The following is a 17,291-nucleotide window of genomic DNA, read 5'->3' on the forward strand; positions in this document are numbered from 1 at the left end:
CTATGTTTCCGGTCAGTCAACCAATTCTCAATCCATGCCAGTATATTACTCCCACTCACATGTGCTTTAATTTTGTCCACTAGCCTCTTATGTGGAACCTTATCAAAAGCCTTCTTGAAATCCAAATACACCACATCCAATAGTTCTCCCTTATCTATTGTACCAATTACATCCTCAAAAAACTCCAGTAGATTAGTTTAACATGATTTCCCTTTCATAAACCCATACTGACCTTGTCTAATCCCGTTAATGCTTTCCAAGTGTTCTGTTACCATATCTTTTATAATAGACTGCAGCATTTTCCCCACTATTGATGTTAGACTAACTGGTCTGTAATTCTCTGTTTTTTCTCTCCCTCCTTTTTTAAATAGTGGGGTTACATTTGTCACCCTCCTATCTGCAGGAACTGCTCCAGAGTCTATAGGATTTTGGAAGATGACCACCAATGCATCCAATATTTCCGGGGCCACTTCCTTTAGTTGTCTGGGATGTAGATTATGAGACCTTCGGGATTTTTCAGCCTTTAAACCCATTAATTTCTCTAGCACCAATCTTTTTTTACTAATACTGATTTTCTTCAATTCCTCCCTCTCTCTAGGCCCTAACATTTCTGGGAAATTATTTGTGTCCTCTTTTGTGAAGACAGAACCAGAATATGTGTTCAATTCTTCTGCCATTTCTTTGTTCTCCATTATAATTTCCCCCAGTTTTCTGTCAGGGACCTACATTTGTCTTCATAATCTTTCTCTCTTTACATACTTATAGAAGATTTTACAGCCAGTCTTTATGTTCCCTGCAAGTTTACTCTCATACTCCATTTTCCCCTTCTTGATCAATCATTTTGTTCACTTTTGCTGAATTCTAAACTGCTCCCAATCCTCTGGCTTGCTGCTTTTTCTGGCAATTTTATATATCTCCTCTTTGGATCTAATACTATCCCTAATTTCTTTTGTAAGCCACGGTTGAACCACCTTTCCTGTTTCACTTTTGCACCAGACAGGAATGAATAATTGTTGTAATTCATGTATGTGTTCCTTAAATATTAGCCATTGCCTATCCACCATCAGCCCTTTTAGTAAGGTGCCCCAATTTATCATTGCCAACTCGCACCTCATACCTTCGTAGTTCCCTTTATTTAGATTCAGGACCCTAGTTTCAGATTCAACTTTTTCACTCTCCATCCTAATGAACAATTCTATCATTTTATGCTTGCTCTTCCCCCAAGGGACCAACAACAAAGTTGTTAATTAATCCTTTCTCATTGCACAATACCCAGTCTAGGATAGCCTGACCTCTAGTTGGTTCCTCAACGTATTGTCCAATCTATATGTAGATTAAATTCATCCATGATTATAGTTGTACCCTTATTGCATGTGTCTCTAATTTCCTGTTTAATGCCTTCCCTTACATTTACATTTCTGTTTGGGGGCCTACAGATAACCCAAAACAATGTTTTCTGCCTCTTGGTGTTTCTTATCTCCACCCAAACAGATTCCACATCATGATTTTCTGAGCCAATATCCTTCCTCACTATTGCATTGATTTCCTCCTTTCCTAACAATGCTACCCCACCTCCTTTCCCTATTTGTCTGTCCTTCCTAAATATTGAATACTCCTGGATGTTCAGTTCGCATCCTTGGTCACCCTGCAGCCATGTCTCCGTAATTGCAAAAGTATCATAATCGTTTATATCTATTTGCAGTGTTAATTCATCTACCTTATTGTGAATGCTCTGCACATTAAGCGACAATGCCTTTAGACTTGCCTTTTTAACCTTGTTAATCATCTTAGCTTTATTTTGCACTCTGACCCCATCTGTTTCTCGCCCTTGTTTTTTCTGCCTTTCACTTTTGCTTCTTACTTTTCTGTCTTTTGTTTCTATCCTTGTTTCCCCTCCTCTGTCTCCCTGCTCAGGATCCCATCCCCCTGTTATTCTAGCTTAAACCCTCCCCCACCGCACTAGCAACCACCCTCCCTGAGGACATTGGTCCCGGTCTTGTCCAGATACAACCCGTCCTGTTTGTACTGGTCTCACCTTCCCCAGAACCTGTCCCAATGTCCCAGGAATCTGAATCCTTCCCCCCTGCACCATTTCTCCAGCCTCCAACAACCACAACCATCTTTCTTTGTGCTAGGTGTGACTCTAACCAATGGAGAGTTTTCCCCCTGACTCCCATCAACTCCAGTTTTGCTAGGGCTCCTTGATGCCACACTCAGTCAAATGCTGCCTTGATGTCAAGGGCAGTCACTCTCCCCTCACCTCAGGAGTTCAGCTCTTTGTCCATGTTTGAACCAAGGCTGTAATGAGGTCAGGAGCTGAGTGGCCCTGGCGGAACTCAAACTGGGTGTCAGTGAGCAGGTTATTGCTAAGCAAGTGCCACTTGATAGCACTGTTGATGACCCTTTCCATTACTTTATTGATGATGGAGAGTAGACTGATTAGCGGTAATTGGCCAGGTTGGATTTGTCCTGCTTTTTGTCTACAGGATATACCTGGGCAATTTTCAACATAGCCGGGTAGATGCCAGTGTTGTAGCTGTACTGGAACAGCTTGGCTAGGGGCACGGCAAGTTCTGGAGCACAAGTCTTCAGTACTATTGCCGGAATATTGTCAGGGCCAATAGCCTTTGCAGTATCCAATGCCTTCAGCCGTTTCTTATTTTCACGTGGAATGAATTGAATTGGCTGAAGACTGGCATCTGTGATGCTGGGGACCTCCGGAGGAGGCCGAGATGGATCATCCACTCGGCATTTCTGGCTGTAGATTGTAGCAAAAGCTTCAGCCAGAAGTGCCAAGTGGATGATCCATGGTCATTGAGGATGGGGATATTTGTGGAGCCTCCTCCAGTGAGTTGTTTAATTGTCCACCACCATTCACGACTGGATGTGGCAGGACTGCAGAGCTTAGATCTGATCCATTGGTTGTGGGATCGCTTAGCTCTGTCTATCACTTGCTGCTTATGCTGTTTGGCACACAAGTAGTCCTGTGTTATAGCTTCACCAGGTTGACACCTCATGTTTAGGTATGCCTGGTGCTGCTCCTGGCATGCCCTCCTGCACTCTTCATTGAATCAGGGTTGATCCCCTAACTTGATGGTAATGGTGGAGTGGGGGATATGCCGGGCCATGAGGTTACAGGTCGTGTTCGAGTACAATTCTGCTGCTGATGGCCCACAGCGCCTCATGAATGCCTAGTCTTGAGTTGCTAGATCTGTTCGAAATCTATCCCATTTAGCACGGTGGTAGTGCCACATAACATGACAAAGGGTATCCTCAATGTGAAGGCAGGACTGGGTCTCCACTAGGACTGTGCAGTGGTCATTCTTACCAGTACTATCATGAACTGATGCACCTGCGGCAGGTGAGGGTGAGGTCAAGTATGTTTTTCCCTCTTGTTGGTTCCCTCACCACCTGCCGCAGACCCAGTCTAGCAGCTATGTCATTTAGGACTTGGCCAGCTCGGTCAGTAGTGGTGTTACCGAGCCACTCTTGGTGATAGACATTGAAGTCCCCAACCAGAGTACATTCTGCGCCCTTGCCACCCTCAGTGCTTCCTCCAAGTGATGTTCAACATGGAGAAGCACTGATTCATCAGCTGAGGGAGGGCGGTACATGGTAATCAGCAGGAGGTTTCCTTGCCCATGTTTGACCTGATGCCATGAGACTACATGGGTCCACAGTCAATGTTGAGGACTCCCAGGGCAACTCTCTCCCAATTGGATACCACTGTGCCGCCAGCTCTGCAGGGATGATGATGGTGGTGTCTGGGACATTATCTGTAAGATATGATTCCATGAGGATGACTAGTCTGTGAGGCAGCTCTCCCAATGTTGGCACTAGCCCCCAGATGTTAGTAAGGAGGGCTTTGCCAGGTGGTCCATCCGGTTTCATTCATTTTTTGTGACTTTGTAGCAGTTTGGTTTGACTGAGTGGCCGTTTCAGAGGGCAGTTAAGAGTCAACCACATTGCTGTGGGTCTGGAGTCACATGTAGGCCAGACCGGGTAAGTGCATTAGTGAAGCAGATTTACAATGGTTTCATGGTCACCATTAGACTTTTTAATTTCAGAATTGAAATTTTATTGAATTTGAACCCAGGTCCCCAGAGCATTACCCTGGGTCTCTGGATTACTAGCCCAATGACAATACCACTACCCCAACACCTCCCCATGACAAAAGCAGCCTACAGAATTGATTCCATTTAGTGGCTTCAATGCAGGTAAATGCCCTTAAGCACTTCATAGAATCAAAAAACAAACAAAAATCCACCAAAAAATGATGATTGCTGACTAAAAATGGTGTTAAAGAGATGGGTTTTTAAGGAGCATCTTAGAGGTAAGAATGATGGAAAATGTCAACAGAGGGAGAGAGAGAGAGAGAAGCAAAATAAGAGCATGGTACCAAAGGATGCTAACAATCAGAGAATGAGGACGAATGTACTGAGATTAGAACATTTTGACTAGTTTATTTTTCAGAAACATGAGGTCAACAACAAATTCCTCAGTTGCAAGGATGAGAGCTAAGATCCCTGGTTACAAAGGCTGGCGCTTTTTCACCAGTGATGTACACTAGTTTATCAAGGTTCAAAGGCCTAGACTTTTAGTTAAAAGGAGTGTGCACACACTAGCACAATGATAGTTGTTGCGCCACCTTTATAATGATAATCTGCTCTGAAGAATAATGGAAAAGGAACATTTAATGTAAAAATCACAATGTAAGTGGCATACAAGGCTATGGGCCTAGTGCTGGAAAAGGGGATTAGAATAGTTAGGCACTTGTTTGACCGGCACAGACTCAATGGGCCAAAGGGCCTTTTTCTGTGCTGTAGACCTCTATGACTCTAAAATCCAGCACATTAAGCATTTTTGCATCTTAGGTGTACCTGGACTTTAGATTTGTTATTCATGTAAAACAATGCATGGTATATGAAAAATTATCAGAAATAATGCTCCTTTCACTGCTGTAATTCATCCTGAATGACAGGGATTGTGGCAATACATTGACGTAGGAACAAATAAACAGATAGAAACTAATTACTATTAGAAGATAAATTCTATTGATTTACTCTGAGGCAAGGATACTTCGGTAGGCAGAGTGGATTAAGTGAGCAAGCACATTCCTAGTACAAAATACATTGATAACATTTTGATTCACATCATACGAAATGTTTGCTGATTCAGACATGTGTGCATAATGAAATAAGGCCTAAGGCAGATAATTGCAACACACAGATATGGGACATTCCCATATATAATGCATCTTTCACTCTTCAGAAGGGACTGAGAGCTATACCAACTAAGTGTGACTGGCAAACATGAGCGTTTTTTAATTCACTCATGGAATGTGGGCATCGCTGGCTGAGCCAGCATTTATTGCCCATCCCTAATGGCCCTTGAGAAGGTGATGGTGAGCTGCCTTCTTGAACCATTCCAGTGTATTCCTGACACTTCCTCAGTATTGCTTCCTAGTGTTGGTTACTGTGGGCACTTAGAACAGGTGACTCAAAGCTAAAGTCAACCATTATGTAAAAGGTGATTCTAATTCCTACCTCTGACGACAACAACCGACGAGGCAAGATGAATGAGGAAATCGTGGCAGCTGTAGACCCGTAATCGAGAAGGTGATTTGCTCTTATGCTCTGTAATACACACGCTACACATAATTAGACATTAATGATCAAACATCAATTGACAGTTAGTGCTGCTACTCTGTGCAAGGACCAGCCAACCCACAGTAGTCAACACTCAGCAGAAACATCAGAAACAACCACCACTAAACATCTTTCCACAAAATTGCAGACTGCAACCCATAGTCACCATGTGATTTATTGTCAACTATGGAACTCGGGTTACTTGGAGGCCCAGCAATTGCACATGACAGACCAGGACTACGGGACAGTTCAGATTCTCATGACTCCACACAACCCACTGTTGATCAAAAGCAAAAAACTGCGGATGCTGGAAATCCAAAACAAAAATAAAAATACCGGGAAAAACTCAGCAGGTCTGGCAGCATCTGCGGAGAGGAACACAGTTAACGTTTCAAATCCGTAGGACTCTTCAACAGAACTATTCTGATGAAGAGCCCTATGGACTGAAAACGTTAACTGTGTTCCTCTCTGCGGATGCTGCCGCTGTTGATCGATCTGTACAGACATTCGTTTGCTGATCCAGGAGAAACAAACATGAACGTTTATCTGGAAAAACTCAGCAGGTCTAACAGCATCTGTGGAGAGAAAAAAACACCATGTTTGGCTCACATATGGTCTCAAAATGTTAACTCTGTTTTTTTCTCCCCCCAGATGCTGTCAGACCTGCTGAGTTTTTCCAGCATTTTCTGTTTTTGTTTCAGATTTCCAGCATCTGCAGTATTTTGCTTTTATTTAAGAACATTTATCTGATCAACACATTTAAAGAACTGTTAGAAGTTCTTCACAAAAACGGTACACAATGTGAGTGAGCGCAAAATGTTCCACAACAAAATGATTAGGGCATCAGCTGTTAGGTTGTTAGGTTACCGCGTTTGGAATAGTTGGGGAACATTGTGAGTGTAATGGATGGAATTAAATCAATAACCTGGTGACTGGTTCCATTTAACTTCAAGACTCAGTTCCTGGGGTGATTAGTTACACAACAGAAGTCTATTGGAAGAATTGATTAAAGGTTAAGTGATGGATTTCCCTCTGAAAACTTCTATTCAGATCAAACGCTGACTGAGTTTGAAGTTCAATGTTTGTTGACATTTTACTCAATCAAGCCATTTCCAGTCATGACCTCAGGCAGGTAGATGCTGAAAGCAGTGGCATCTCATCTAGAAGCAATCCTTTCAGTAAATGACATCAAAGGGTGTCTGGCGCCGAGGCCTTCCTGACCAGCACCTAGTGCTCGGCTGTACTCAAACTTTGTGCAGATGCGATGGACGACAGTTAATCCAAGCAGTGTCTCAAGGACTTTCAGCAAGAGCAAGCTGCTTATGAAAACAACTTGTAGAAGGGGAAATTTTTCAAATCTGTCATATAGAGATTTCAATCTGAGAGTAGATATCAATTTAAACTGGGGTGGGATTAGGAATAGACTGGAAATTAAGTGCCTTTGACAGTACCAGTGAGAAACCCTGGGCTATTTGGGAGGACAGACTCCAATCCGTTCCCCATGGGAATTCTTACCTGGTCACATGAAGTGGCGAGGAAGCCGCTGCCAAGGACACAAAAGAATGGATTCCAACATAAGGTGTGTCAGGGTGGAACTGGAGGAGATGTTGGTCACGGGAGGTGGAGCAGGAGGGAAGTATAGGGCAAGGGAGGCACGCCTCCTCTTCAAATAATTACAAATTTAACCTCACCTAGACCTGACCCAGGTCCAAAATGGTGCCACTGGCAGTTCCAGTTGGGAGTGTGATCCTGTGGATAGTGACAGGGACTGAATGATTTGAAGTATTGACCGGGCTCCTGTGGACAGGCAGATTTGATACAGCCTAAAATCTGGCAGGTAAAATAGTGCCCGACCACCAAATCAACCACATGTCCACCTTGTTTCTACTGGGCAGGGAGGGTGCAAATTGGCCTTCTAAAGTCCACCACAGCTGGGAGTAAGAGATTACGATGCTTTTGACTATTTTCTTTTAAATTTATTTCTTTAAAAACTCACCCGGGAAGGAAATGTGAACACGGAGAACGTGGCCAATCAAACATAGCAAGGAGAACAGGCAGGATCAATCTCACACATATCTACCAGCTCCAATCCAACCACCACAGATATATAAAATGCTTCAAAAAGAACCTGTTACCAGTATGAATCAGTATGACTATGATGTTGTTGTTCAGAGCTAACTAATAACAGGTTTGCAGGGACAGCTAATGTGGGAACTGAAGGTGAGGAGATGAGTAATTGTAGACCAACTTGGCGTTAGTGTAGGCCTACAAGGAACAGCAAGCAAAATCAGAGTCACTTTATGCTGTACACCAATTGGATTCAAAGAGGAAGGTGCTTTAATTCTTCCTTCTCAACAGGTTTGAACAAAGCTCCTTCCTTGAAAAAGTTAGTATCCTTTTCACACAAAGAGTATTCCTACTTGTCATAAAATGAACAAATAGTATGAATAGGTTTAGGGACAGAGCGTTCATTTCAGAAACAGTGTCTGGTGTCTTCATTAAGGTGGGTTGGATTCTGAAAAGGACATTGGAAAATTTTGATGTTGAGCGATCCCCACTAACTGTCTGCCACCTTCACCTATTAAAACCCTTCAAGCAGTCTGACACAATGGTAGAATATAACCGCATGAAATGTTCTAGTGACTCCAAACTTCCCAGTGTTCTCACTATGCACAATTCTCTAGACAAAAGATAATGAGCAGCGTTCTCCAGTGGAACCTCTGATTGAGTAGCAGTCGTTACAGAGTTGCTTAGGAGGAATGATGGGAGATTTCAAAGCTAGCATTGTTGGCCTTCATAAAGGATGCTAATTTTTAAAAATGTTAATTTTAGCTTTTACAAAGGTTGTGTGGCTAGCACATTATCTACAGAGACAGTCAACAGAATGTGTAGCCAAAGTGACAGTGTGGCACTAAACTCTAATCACTTGTTTGACAGTTGGTAATTGGAGGTGGTACAGAGAATGAGTTAAGAGTGAGGCTGTTTTGAGAATTCCACAGAATAGATTTTACCCAAACAAAGCCAGACATGCCTGATAAATGAAGGCTGGAAGCAAGGCCTTACTTACCGTGTCTTGTGTCACGTGCATGTTTGCCTTCTGTCTCCTGAGGTCTGATTTAATTATTGCTGTTAAATCAAATAGTCACATTGTTAATTCATTTCCCATTTCTTTTCTCAGCTCCCTGTTTCTCCTCCTTACTAAAATAAAATACAAAATCAGAAATAGTGATCTTGAAGTAATCCAGCCCCACAGTGATCCCAGGGCATATAAACATACGAATTAGGAGCAGGAGTAGGCCACTCGGCCCCTCGAGCCTGCTCCACCAATCAATAAGATTTTGGCTGATCTGAATGTGACCTCAATCCCACATTCCTGCCTACCCCTGATAACCTTTCACCCCCTTGTTAATCAAGAATCTATCGAATTCTGCCTTAAAAATATTCAAAGGCTCTGTTTCCATTACCTTTTCAGGAAGAGAGTTTCAAAGACTCACAACCCTCTGAGAGAAATTTTTTTTCCTCATCTCTGTCTTAAATGAGTGACCCCTTATTTTTAAACAGTGACCCCTAGTTCTAGATTCTCTCACAAGAGGAAACATCCTCTCCACACACACCCTGTCAAGACCCCCCAGGATCTTATAGGTTTCAATTAACTCACCTCTTACTCTTCTAAATTCCAGTGGATACAAGCCCAACCTGTCCAACCTTTCCTCATAAGACAACCTACCCAATTCCTGGTATTAGTCTGGTAAACCTTCTCTGAACTGCTTCTAACACAATTACATCTTTCTTTAAATAAGGAGACCAGTACGGTACCCAATACTCCAGATGTGGTCTCACCCGTGCCCTGTATAACTGAAGCATAGCCTCCCTACTTTTGTGATCAATTCCCCTCACAATAAATGATAACATTCTAATAGCTTTCCTAAAATACTAATTTTGGACGCACTCATTTCTCCCTCAAAATGAATGTAAAATTCAATCATATTATGATCGCTCTACCTAGGGACGCCTTCACTAGGAGATTATCAATTAATCCTATCTTGTTGCTCAATACCAGGTCTAGTATAGCCAGCTCTCCGGTTGGCTCCAGAGTGTGCTGTTCTAAGAAACTATCCCAAAAACAATCTATGAAATTCTCATCTACGCTACCTTTGCCCATCTGATTTTTCCAGTCCATATGTAGATTAAAATCCTCCATGATTATCGCTGTACCTTTCTGGCAAGCTCCCATTATCTCTTCCTTTATACTCTATCCTACTGTAGTTACAGTTGGGGAGCCTGTACACCACTCCCACAAGTGACTTTTTGCCTTTAACATTCCTCATCTCAGCCTAAACCACTTCTACATCCTGGTTTCCTGAACTTAGGTCATCCCTCTCTAATGTGCTAATACCATCATTAATTAACTACCCTGCCACCTTTTTCTAACTTCCTGTCCTTCCTAAATGTCACGTACCCTTCAATATTCCGGGCCCAATCTGTGCCATCCTGTAGCCATGTCTCTGTAATGGCTATCAAATTATGCTTACTTATTTCTATTTGCGCTATCAGTTCACCTGTTTTTTTTCAAATGCTACATGTGTTTAGATACAGAGCCTTTAGTTTTGTCCCTTTATTATTTTTGTAGCGTCTAGAATTATCTGCTGATTTACACTTAGATTTGTACTCTCAGTCCCTTCCTGTCACAGTCTGTTTATCATTTCCCATATTAATACTCGTCTCTCTTGCCTTGTCTCTACTCTTTGGTTTACCACATCTTCCCAAATTTGATCCCTTGCCTCCACTATTCAGTTTAAAACCCTCTCTACTTCCCTAGTTATGTGGCTCGCGAGGATACCAGCACCAGCATTGTTCAGGTGTAGACCATCCCAAGGCTACAGCACCCACTTTCCCCAGTATTGGTGCCAGTGCCCCACAAACTGGAACCCACTCCTCCCACACCAGTCTTTGAGCCACACATTCAACTCTCTAATCTTATTTGTCCTATGCCAATTTGTACATGGCTCAGGTAATAATCCAGAAATTATTACCTTAGAGGTTCTGCTTCTTAATTTGGTGCCTAGCTCGTCATACTGACTATGCAGAGCCTCCTTCCTCATCCTGTTTATGTCATTGGTACCTACACATGGACCATGACCACTAGATCCTTGCCCTCCCATAGCAAGCTCCTTTCTAGCCCTGAACAGATGTCCCAAACCCTGGTACTAGGCAGGCAACAGAGCTACAGAGAACACTGTCAGTCCCTTTCACTATATTGTCCCCTAATGCCACTATGTTCTCTTTTGCTCCCCTTGCATGGCTTCTTGTACCACAGTGTCAAGGTCAGTTTGCTGATCCACCCTGCAGACCTCACTCTCATCCAAAAAAACTGAAAGAACCTCAAACCTGTTGGACAATTGCAGAAGCTCACATTCCTGCCCTCTGGGTCCCCTTACCTGTCTCACTCGCAGTCACACCCTCTTCACTCGCAGTCACACCCTCCTCACTCGCAGTCACGCCCTCCTCACTCGCAGTCACGCCCTCCTCACTCGCAGTCACACCCTCCTCACTCGCAGTCACACCCTCCTGTTCTTGACCACTGATCAAATCAGAAGACCCTATCCTAAGTGGTGTGACTGTCTCCTGGTATAAAGCATCCAGGTAACTTTCCCCCTCCCTGATATGTCACAGTGTCTGCAGCTCAGCCTTCAGCTCAATGACTGAGCCGAAGTTCCTCAAGCCACAAACAATTACTGCAGATGTGTTTACCCTGGATCACAATATTATCCAAGAGCTCCCACATGCTGCAGCTGTGACACATCACCTGTCCTGCCATCCTTAATGAGTTTTAAATAATTACTTAATTATATTAATCACTTATTTATGTTGCTTTCTTATATATTTTATTAACTTTATCACCAATTTGTGTACTTTCTTAAACCTTAGGGATAGAATAGAACTTAACCATTCTAGCTCCTTTCCCTGTAGTAGAGCAAGAACCAATTCCTATGGGGTGGGAAAGAAAGAAAGAAGAAACAAACACCTCCTTCCCCCCCACTTCACTGAACTCCCCCTCTCACCAAACTCCAAGTCCTCGCTCAGTTAGCCAGTTGCGCTCCGTCTGCTTTGGCTGGACTAAACATAGAAACTAGGAGCAGGAGTAGGCCATTCGGCCCTTCGAGCCTGCTCCGCCATTCATTATGATCATGGCTGATCATCCAACTCAATAGCCTGCTCCCGCTTTCTCCCCAGATCCTTTGATCCCTTTCACCCCAAGAGCTATATCTAACTCCTTCTTGAAAACATACAATGTTTTGGCCTCAACTACTTTCTGTGGTAATGAATTCCACAGGCTCACCACTCTCTGGGTGAAGAAATTTCTCCTCATCTCAGTCCTAAATGGTCTACCCCATATCCTCAGACTGTGACCCCTGGTTCTGGACACCCCCACCATCGGGAACATCCTTCCTGCATCTACCCTGTCTGGTCCTGTTAGAATTTTATAGGTTTCTATGAGATCCCCCTCTCATTCTTCTGAACTCCAGTGAATATAATCCTAACCGACTCAATCTCTCCTCATATGTCAGTCCTGCCATCCCAGGAATCAGTCTGGTAAACTTTTGCTGCCCTCCCTCTATAGCAAGAAAACCCTTCCTCAGATAAGGAGACCAAAACTGCACACAATATTCCAGGTGTGGTCTCACCAAGGCCCTGTACAATTGCAGCAAGATATCCCTGGTCCTGTACTCGAATCCTCTCACTATGAAAGCCAACATACCATTTACCTTCTTTACCGCCTGCTGCATCTGCATGCAGCAACTGGTGTACAAGGACACCCAGGTCTCGTCGCACATTCCCCTCTCTCAATTTATAGCCATTCAGATGCTTTCCTGTTTTTGCTACCAATGTGGATAACCTCACATTTATCCACATTATACTGTATCTGACATGCATTTGCCCACTCATTCAGCTTGTCCAAATCACACTGAAGCATCTCTGCATCCTCCTCACAGCTCACCCTCCCACCCAGCTTTGTGTCATCTGCTGAAGCTGGCACATCTAAAGAACCCTGAATTTATAGTAAACTGAACTGGGGCTACAGTAACCAGATTCAACAGTTAGCTAATTAACTACTCAGCTCCGACAGCATTTTGACACTAACGTAAGTAATCGTGGAATAATCCATTATCAAAACAGAGCACTGTGCTGCCAACTCAAAGTACCATTGCAAATTGATTCCAGAGAAATCCAGCACTAAGAGAGCTCAACACAACTCTGTCATTTATTCGAGGAGGCATATCATAAATTACATAAACAGCAGGACAAATAAGTAAGCAGGCAGAAATTTAACAAACAAATATAAAGTACTGCACATTGGAGGTAAGATAGACAACAAACATACTCCATGAATGGTGCTGAAACAAAACCGGCACCCTTAAGCTCAAAATGTCCAACCAATGCAGAGCAACAATCAAAGCAAAAAGAACCGTGTAACCAAAACAGTAAAATGTGAGGGGGAGTAAGTTCTAATGAAGCTGGGTAATGTTTTGGTCGGGTTGCACGGAATACAGTGCCCAGTACTCATCACTGAGACAGGGGAAACATTGAAGGTTCGGAGACAGTGGGAAGACACAACAGCCTTAGAAATCTGATATGGGGAAAGACCTGGGATTCAAGGGCTTGTCAGCCTTAACATAATAGAAATGTGATCCTGCAGAAGCATACACAATTCGAAACAGGTGCAAAAGGTAAATCTAAAAAATTACTTCCATTTAACTTTTAAGGTCAGGAGAAGGGGCTTTAGGAGGGTGAAAGGTTTAGACTAGTGAGAGGCAAATTTAGGACCCATATTGGGAAGTTTTTCTTCACACACAGTGATTATCAGTTTACAGAGAAGGGTGAGAACATGGAACATGGAGTGGCTGAGGCAGATACTTTTGACACATTTAAAGGGAGGCTTGGTGTATACGGGTAATAAATCTGGAATTGAAAACTAATTTCAGTGGACATGAAACCATTGTTATAAACACCCATCTGATTCACTAGTATCCTTCCAGAAGGAAATCTTCCATCCTTATCCGGTCTGGCCTACATGTGACTTCAGATCCACAGCAATGTGGTTGACTCTGAATTGGCCTAGCAAGCCACTAAGTTCAAGGGCAATTAGGGATGAGCAACAAATGCTGGGCTTGCCTGCGACACCCATATCCCATGAATAAAGAAAATATAAACAGGGCAATACTAGGTCATTTACAGAATCCCCAAAAAACACAATTAAAGTAAAGCATGTGTTCAAAGTGGGAAATGTTTTGTTTAGAATATATCCTAGAATGCTGTCTAGTCTGACAAGGAAAGAAGCATTACTGGATTTAGTTCTGGGACCTGAAACGAGATAAATAACTAATGTATCAATAGGAGAACAATTGGGAAATAGCGAGCACAGCATAGGGTCACTGAAAGAATCGAAATGGAGAACACAGAGCCAGCAATAAGGGTTTTGGTTAAAATTAACTGGGCAGAAAAGCAATGAGAATCTTAAAATATAAGATGGAGAAAGAGCAAAATAAATACATTTCTATAGAGTGAAAAGGAGGTGTATCACACAATAAACCTAACAATGAGGAATATAGAGAGTGTAGTGGAAAAGTGAAAGGGAGATCTGAGAGATTAAGTAAGGAATAGGAAAAAAAAGACTAACAGATTATATACAAAAAGAAATACTTGAATTCAAATAGTGCCTTTCATGACCATTGGATGCCTCAAAGCCTTTTACAGCAAATGAAGTACTCTTGAAGTCTGGTCACTGTTGTGCAACACAAGTGCCAGGCAATGACTATCTCCAACAAGAGAGAATCTAACCATTGCCCTTTGACATTCAATGGCATTACCATCACTGAATCCCCCACTATCAACATCCTGGGGGTTACCATTTACCAGAAACTGAACTGGACTACCCATATAAATACTGTGGCTACAAGAGCAGGTCAGAGGCTAGGAATCCTGAGGCAAGTAACTCATCTCCTGCTTCCCCAAAGCCTGTCCACCATCTACAAGACACAAGTCAGGAGTGTAATGGGATAATCCCCACCTGCCTGGATGAGTGCAGCTCCCACAACACTCAAGAAGCTCGACACCATCCAGGACAAAGCAGCCCACTCAATTGGCACTCCATCCACAAACATTCACTCCCTCCACCACTGATGCACAGAAGCAGCAGTGAATACCATCTACAAGATGCACTGCAGGAATTCACCAAGGCTCCTTAGACAGCACCTTCCAAACACACGACCACTTACACCTAGAAGGATAAGGGCAGCAGACACATGGGAACATCACCACCTGAAAGTTCCCCTCCAAGTCACTCACCATCCTGACATGGAAATATATCACTGTTCCTTCACTGGGTCAAAATCCTGGAACTCCCTCCCTAACAGCACTGTGGGTGTACCTACACCACATGGACTGCAGCGGTTTGAGAAGGCAGCTCACCACCACCTTCTCAAGGGTAACTAGGGATGGGCAATAAATGCTGGCTTAACCAGCAAAACCCATATCCTGTGAATGAATAAAAAAACAGACTGCTGAAGTTTGGACTTTCCCACAGGAAGGAGATTCTGATCTTGTAGAGGTGTATCAGATAATATAAAACCAAAATACTGTGGATGCTGGAAAGCTAAAATAAAATCAGAAGATGCTGGAAATACTCAGCAGGTCAGGCAGCATCTGTGGAAATTGAGTTAACTTTCAAGTGAGCTATCATCAGAATTGCTCTCACAATTGGTCATCAATGTGAACTGTTAACTTTGTTTCTCCCCACAGATGCTGCCTGACCTGCTGAGTATTTCCAGCATTTTCTGGTTTTATTTGTAAAACAATAAATGGATGAATGTAATCTGGAAAATTATTGTTAGTTGTGCTGTGAGAATCGGACAAGCTGATACAGATTCAGAGTAGTAAGAGATAAGCTATGCCAATGTACCAATGTCAGGAAATTCACCTCCACACAAGCAGGACGGAATTTAATGCCCCCACCTCTCTCCCCCCAGCAACACGTTCAGAGGAGCAGGCTTGTTTGATCGAGCAGGAAGATGTGGGGTGGGGAACCTGCTGCCCCTACTTAAGGATCTCATCCAGCTGCTGCTGGTATTCAATCAGTGGCAGGTGGGAGACTGAACATCTGGGAAGACTGAAAAGCAATACGGTTTGCTTGAGCCTGGTTGTGGGGAGGGGGAGGTAGTGTCCTTTGTTCAAAGGCCTCATCAGGAAGGGGAGAGTCACCCTCTTCCCCACTCCTCTGATCCCACTCGCTCTCCAGTGTCCCTGTCCCCACAAACCCCACCCCACCCTCACTTTCTCCATGGATCCAGAGCCGATTCCTGGTGAAAGCCTTTGATTGGCTGGCAGCTCTTGGGGGGTGACATTCCCGCCCTACTGGGGCATGTCTTGCAATGAATTGTGCCCATGAAGCTGAGAGCCTTGGCGCCAGGTCTCTGCTGCCAATTAGGGACTCAATTTGCTCCCGGAGATCTGGTTGGTGGGATTCCATCAGTCTTGGTGGCGGATGTTCTTGGCCCACCTTCACCCTCATTAACTTCCACCCACAAGAATAATTACATGGAACAGATTCTCAGATACAGGAGTGGAGACAAAAATCCCTGGAATCATTTGAGAAAGATGTGATAGAACTATAGCAATTTATAGCACATTTGGTCCATTGTGCCTGTGTCAACTCTTAGCTAGTGAAATATAAACCTAATCCCAATTGCCATTGGTCTTCCTCCATAACCCTGTGTCTTGCTCTGCTTCAAATACTTGTCCCCTAAAATATACACTTGTCTTGCTTCAACCACTTTCATCAGCCATCATCGACAGCCCCCTCTGTAAAGAAATCCCTCCTAACTCTTGTTTGATAATTTTAAATTGATGACCCCCCTCCACCACTGACTCCCCAACTAGAGGAAACAATCTTCCCCTGTTCCTATTATCAAAACTCTTCTTAATTTTAAAATTCTTTATTACAGACTGTGTGATTTCATTTCTGTAACATGCCCTGTTTCTGCCTCTTCTATATCCCTCCTGTTGCTGAAATACTCAGATGTACCTTCAGACTCAACCATTCCAATGATCTCCTAGTTGCTCTGCTTTCTTCCACCCTCTTTAAACATCAGCTCATCTAAACCACACCTAGGCCTTCCCAGAGGATACTGTAGCTTGTGTCCCCAAGTCCCCTAATTATTTTTCTTTATCACTTTGACTTTCTCCAATTCATTTTCTTCAGTTTCCTGATCAATTGTTTGCTACCTGCATCCTTACTACCACCATCATTTGTAAAAGCTGCTGCAAAATATTTGCTTAGTATTTCTTCATCATCTAACACATTTATTCCTGACCAATACCACTGTCTTTTTGACTATTCTATAACGTCAATGTCTGGAAAAGCCCATGCTAATTCCTTTTACCGTCTTTCAGATGAGACATTAAAACGAGGCCCCATCTGCCTGCCCAGGTATATGTAAAAGACCCAATGGCACTATTTTGAAAACGAGCAGGAGAATTGCCCTTGCCTAATATTTATCCTTCAGAAACATCACAGAAAGAAATGATCTGGTGGTTATCACACTGCTGTTTGTGGGAGCTTGCTGTGGAAATTAGGTGCCAGGT

General features: G+C 43.2%; 1 protein-coding gene across 3 annotated transcripts in view; it reads right to left on the reverse strand.

Moving 5' to 3' along the window:
- Positions 1 to 17,291, reverse strand: part of flvcr2a (FLVCR heme transporter 2a) — a 213,405-nt gene that overhangs the window by 11,269 nt on the left and 184,845 nt on the right. For all 3 annotated transcript variants that reach the window (XM_041214694.1, XM_041214692.1, XM_041214691.1), the window contains 2 exons: positions 8,716 to 8,774; positions 5,547 to 5,636 (listed from right to left, as the gene is read on the reverse strand). In XM_041214694.1, coding sequence (XP_041070628.1) covers positions 5,547 to 5,636; positions 8,716 to 8,774 — 149 coding nt within the window. The remainder of the gene's footprint in view (positions 1 to 5,546; positions 5,637 to 8,715; positions 8,775 to 17,291) is intronic.

The sequence above is a fragment of the Carcharodon carcharias genome, chromosome 20 (genome assembly GCF_017639515.1).
Source record: "Carcharodon carcharias isolate sCarCar2 chromosome 20, sCarCar2.pri, whole genome shotgun sequence".
Lineage (NCBI taxonomy): Eukaryota > Metazoa > Chordata > Chondrichthyes > Lamniformes > Lamnidae > Carcharodon > Carcharodon carcharias.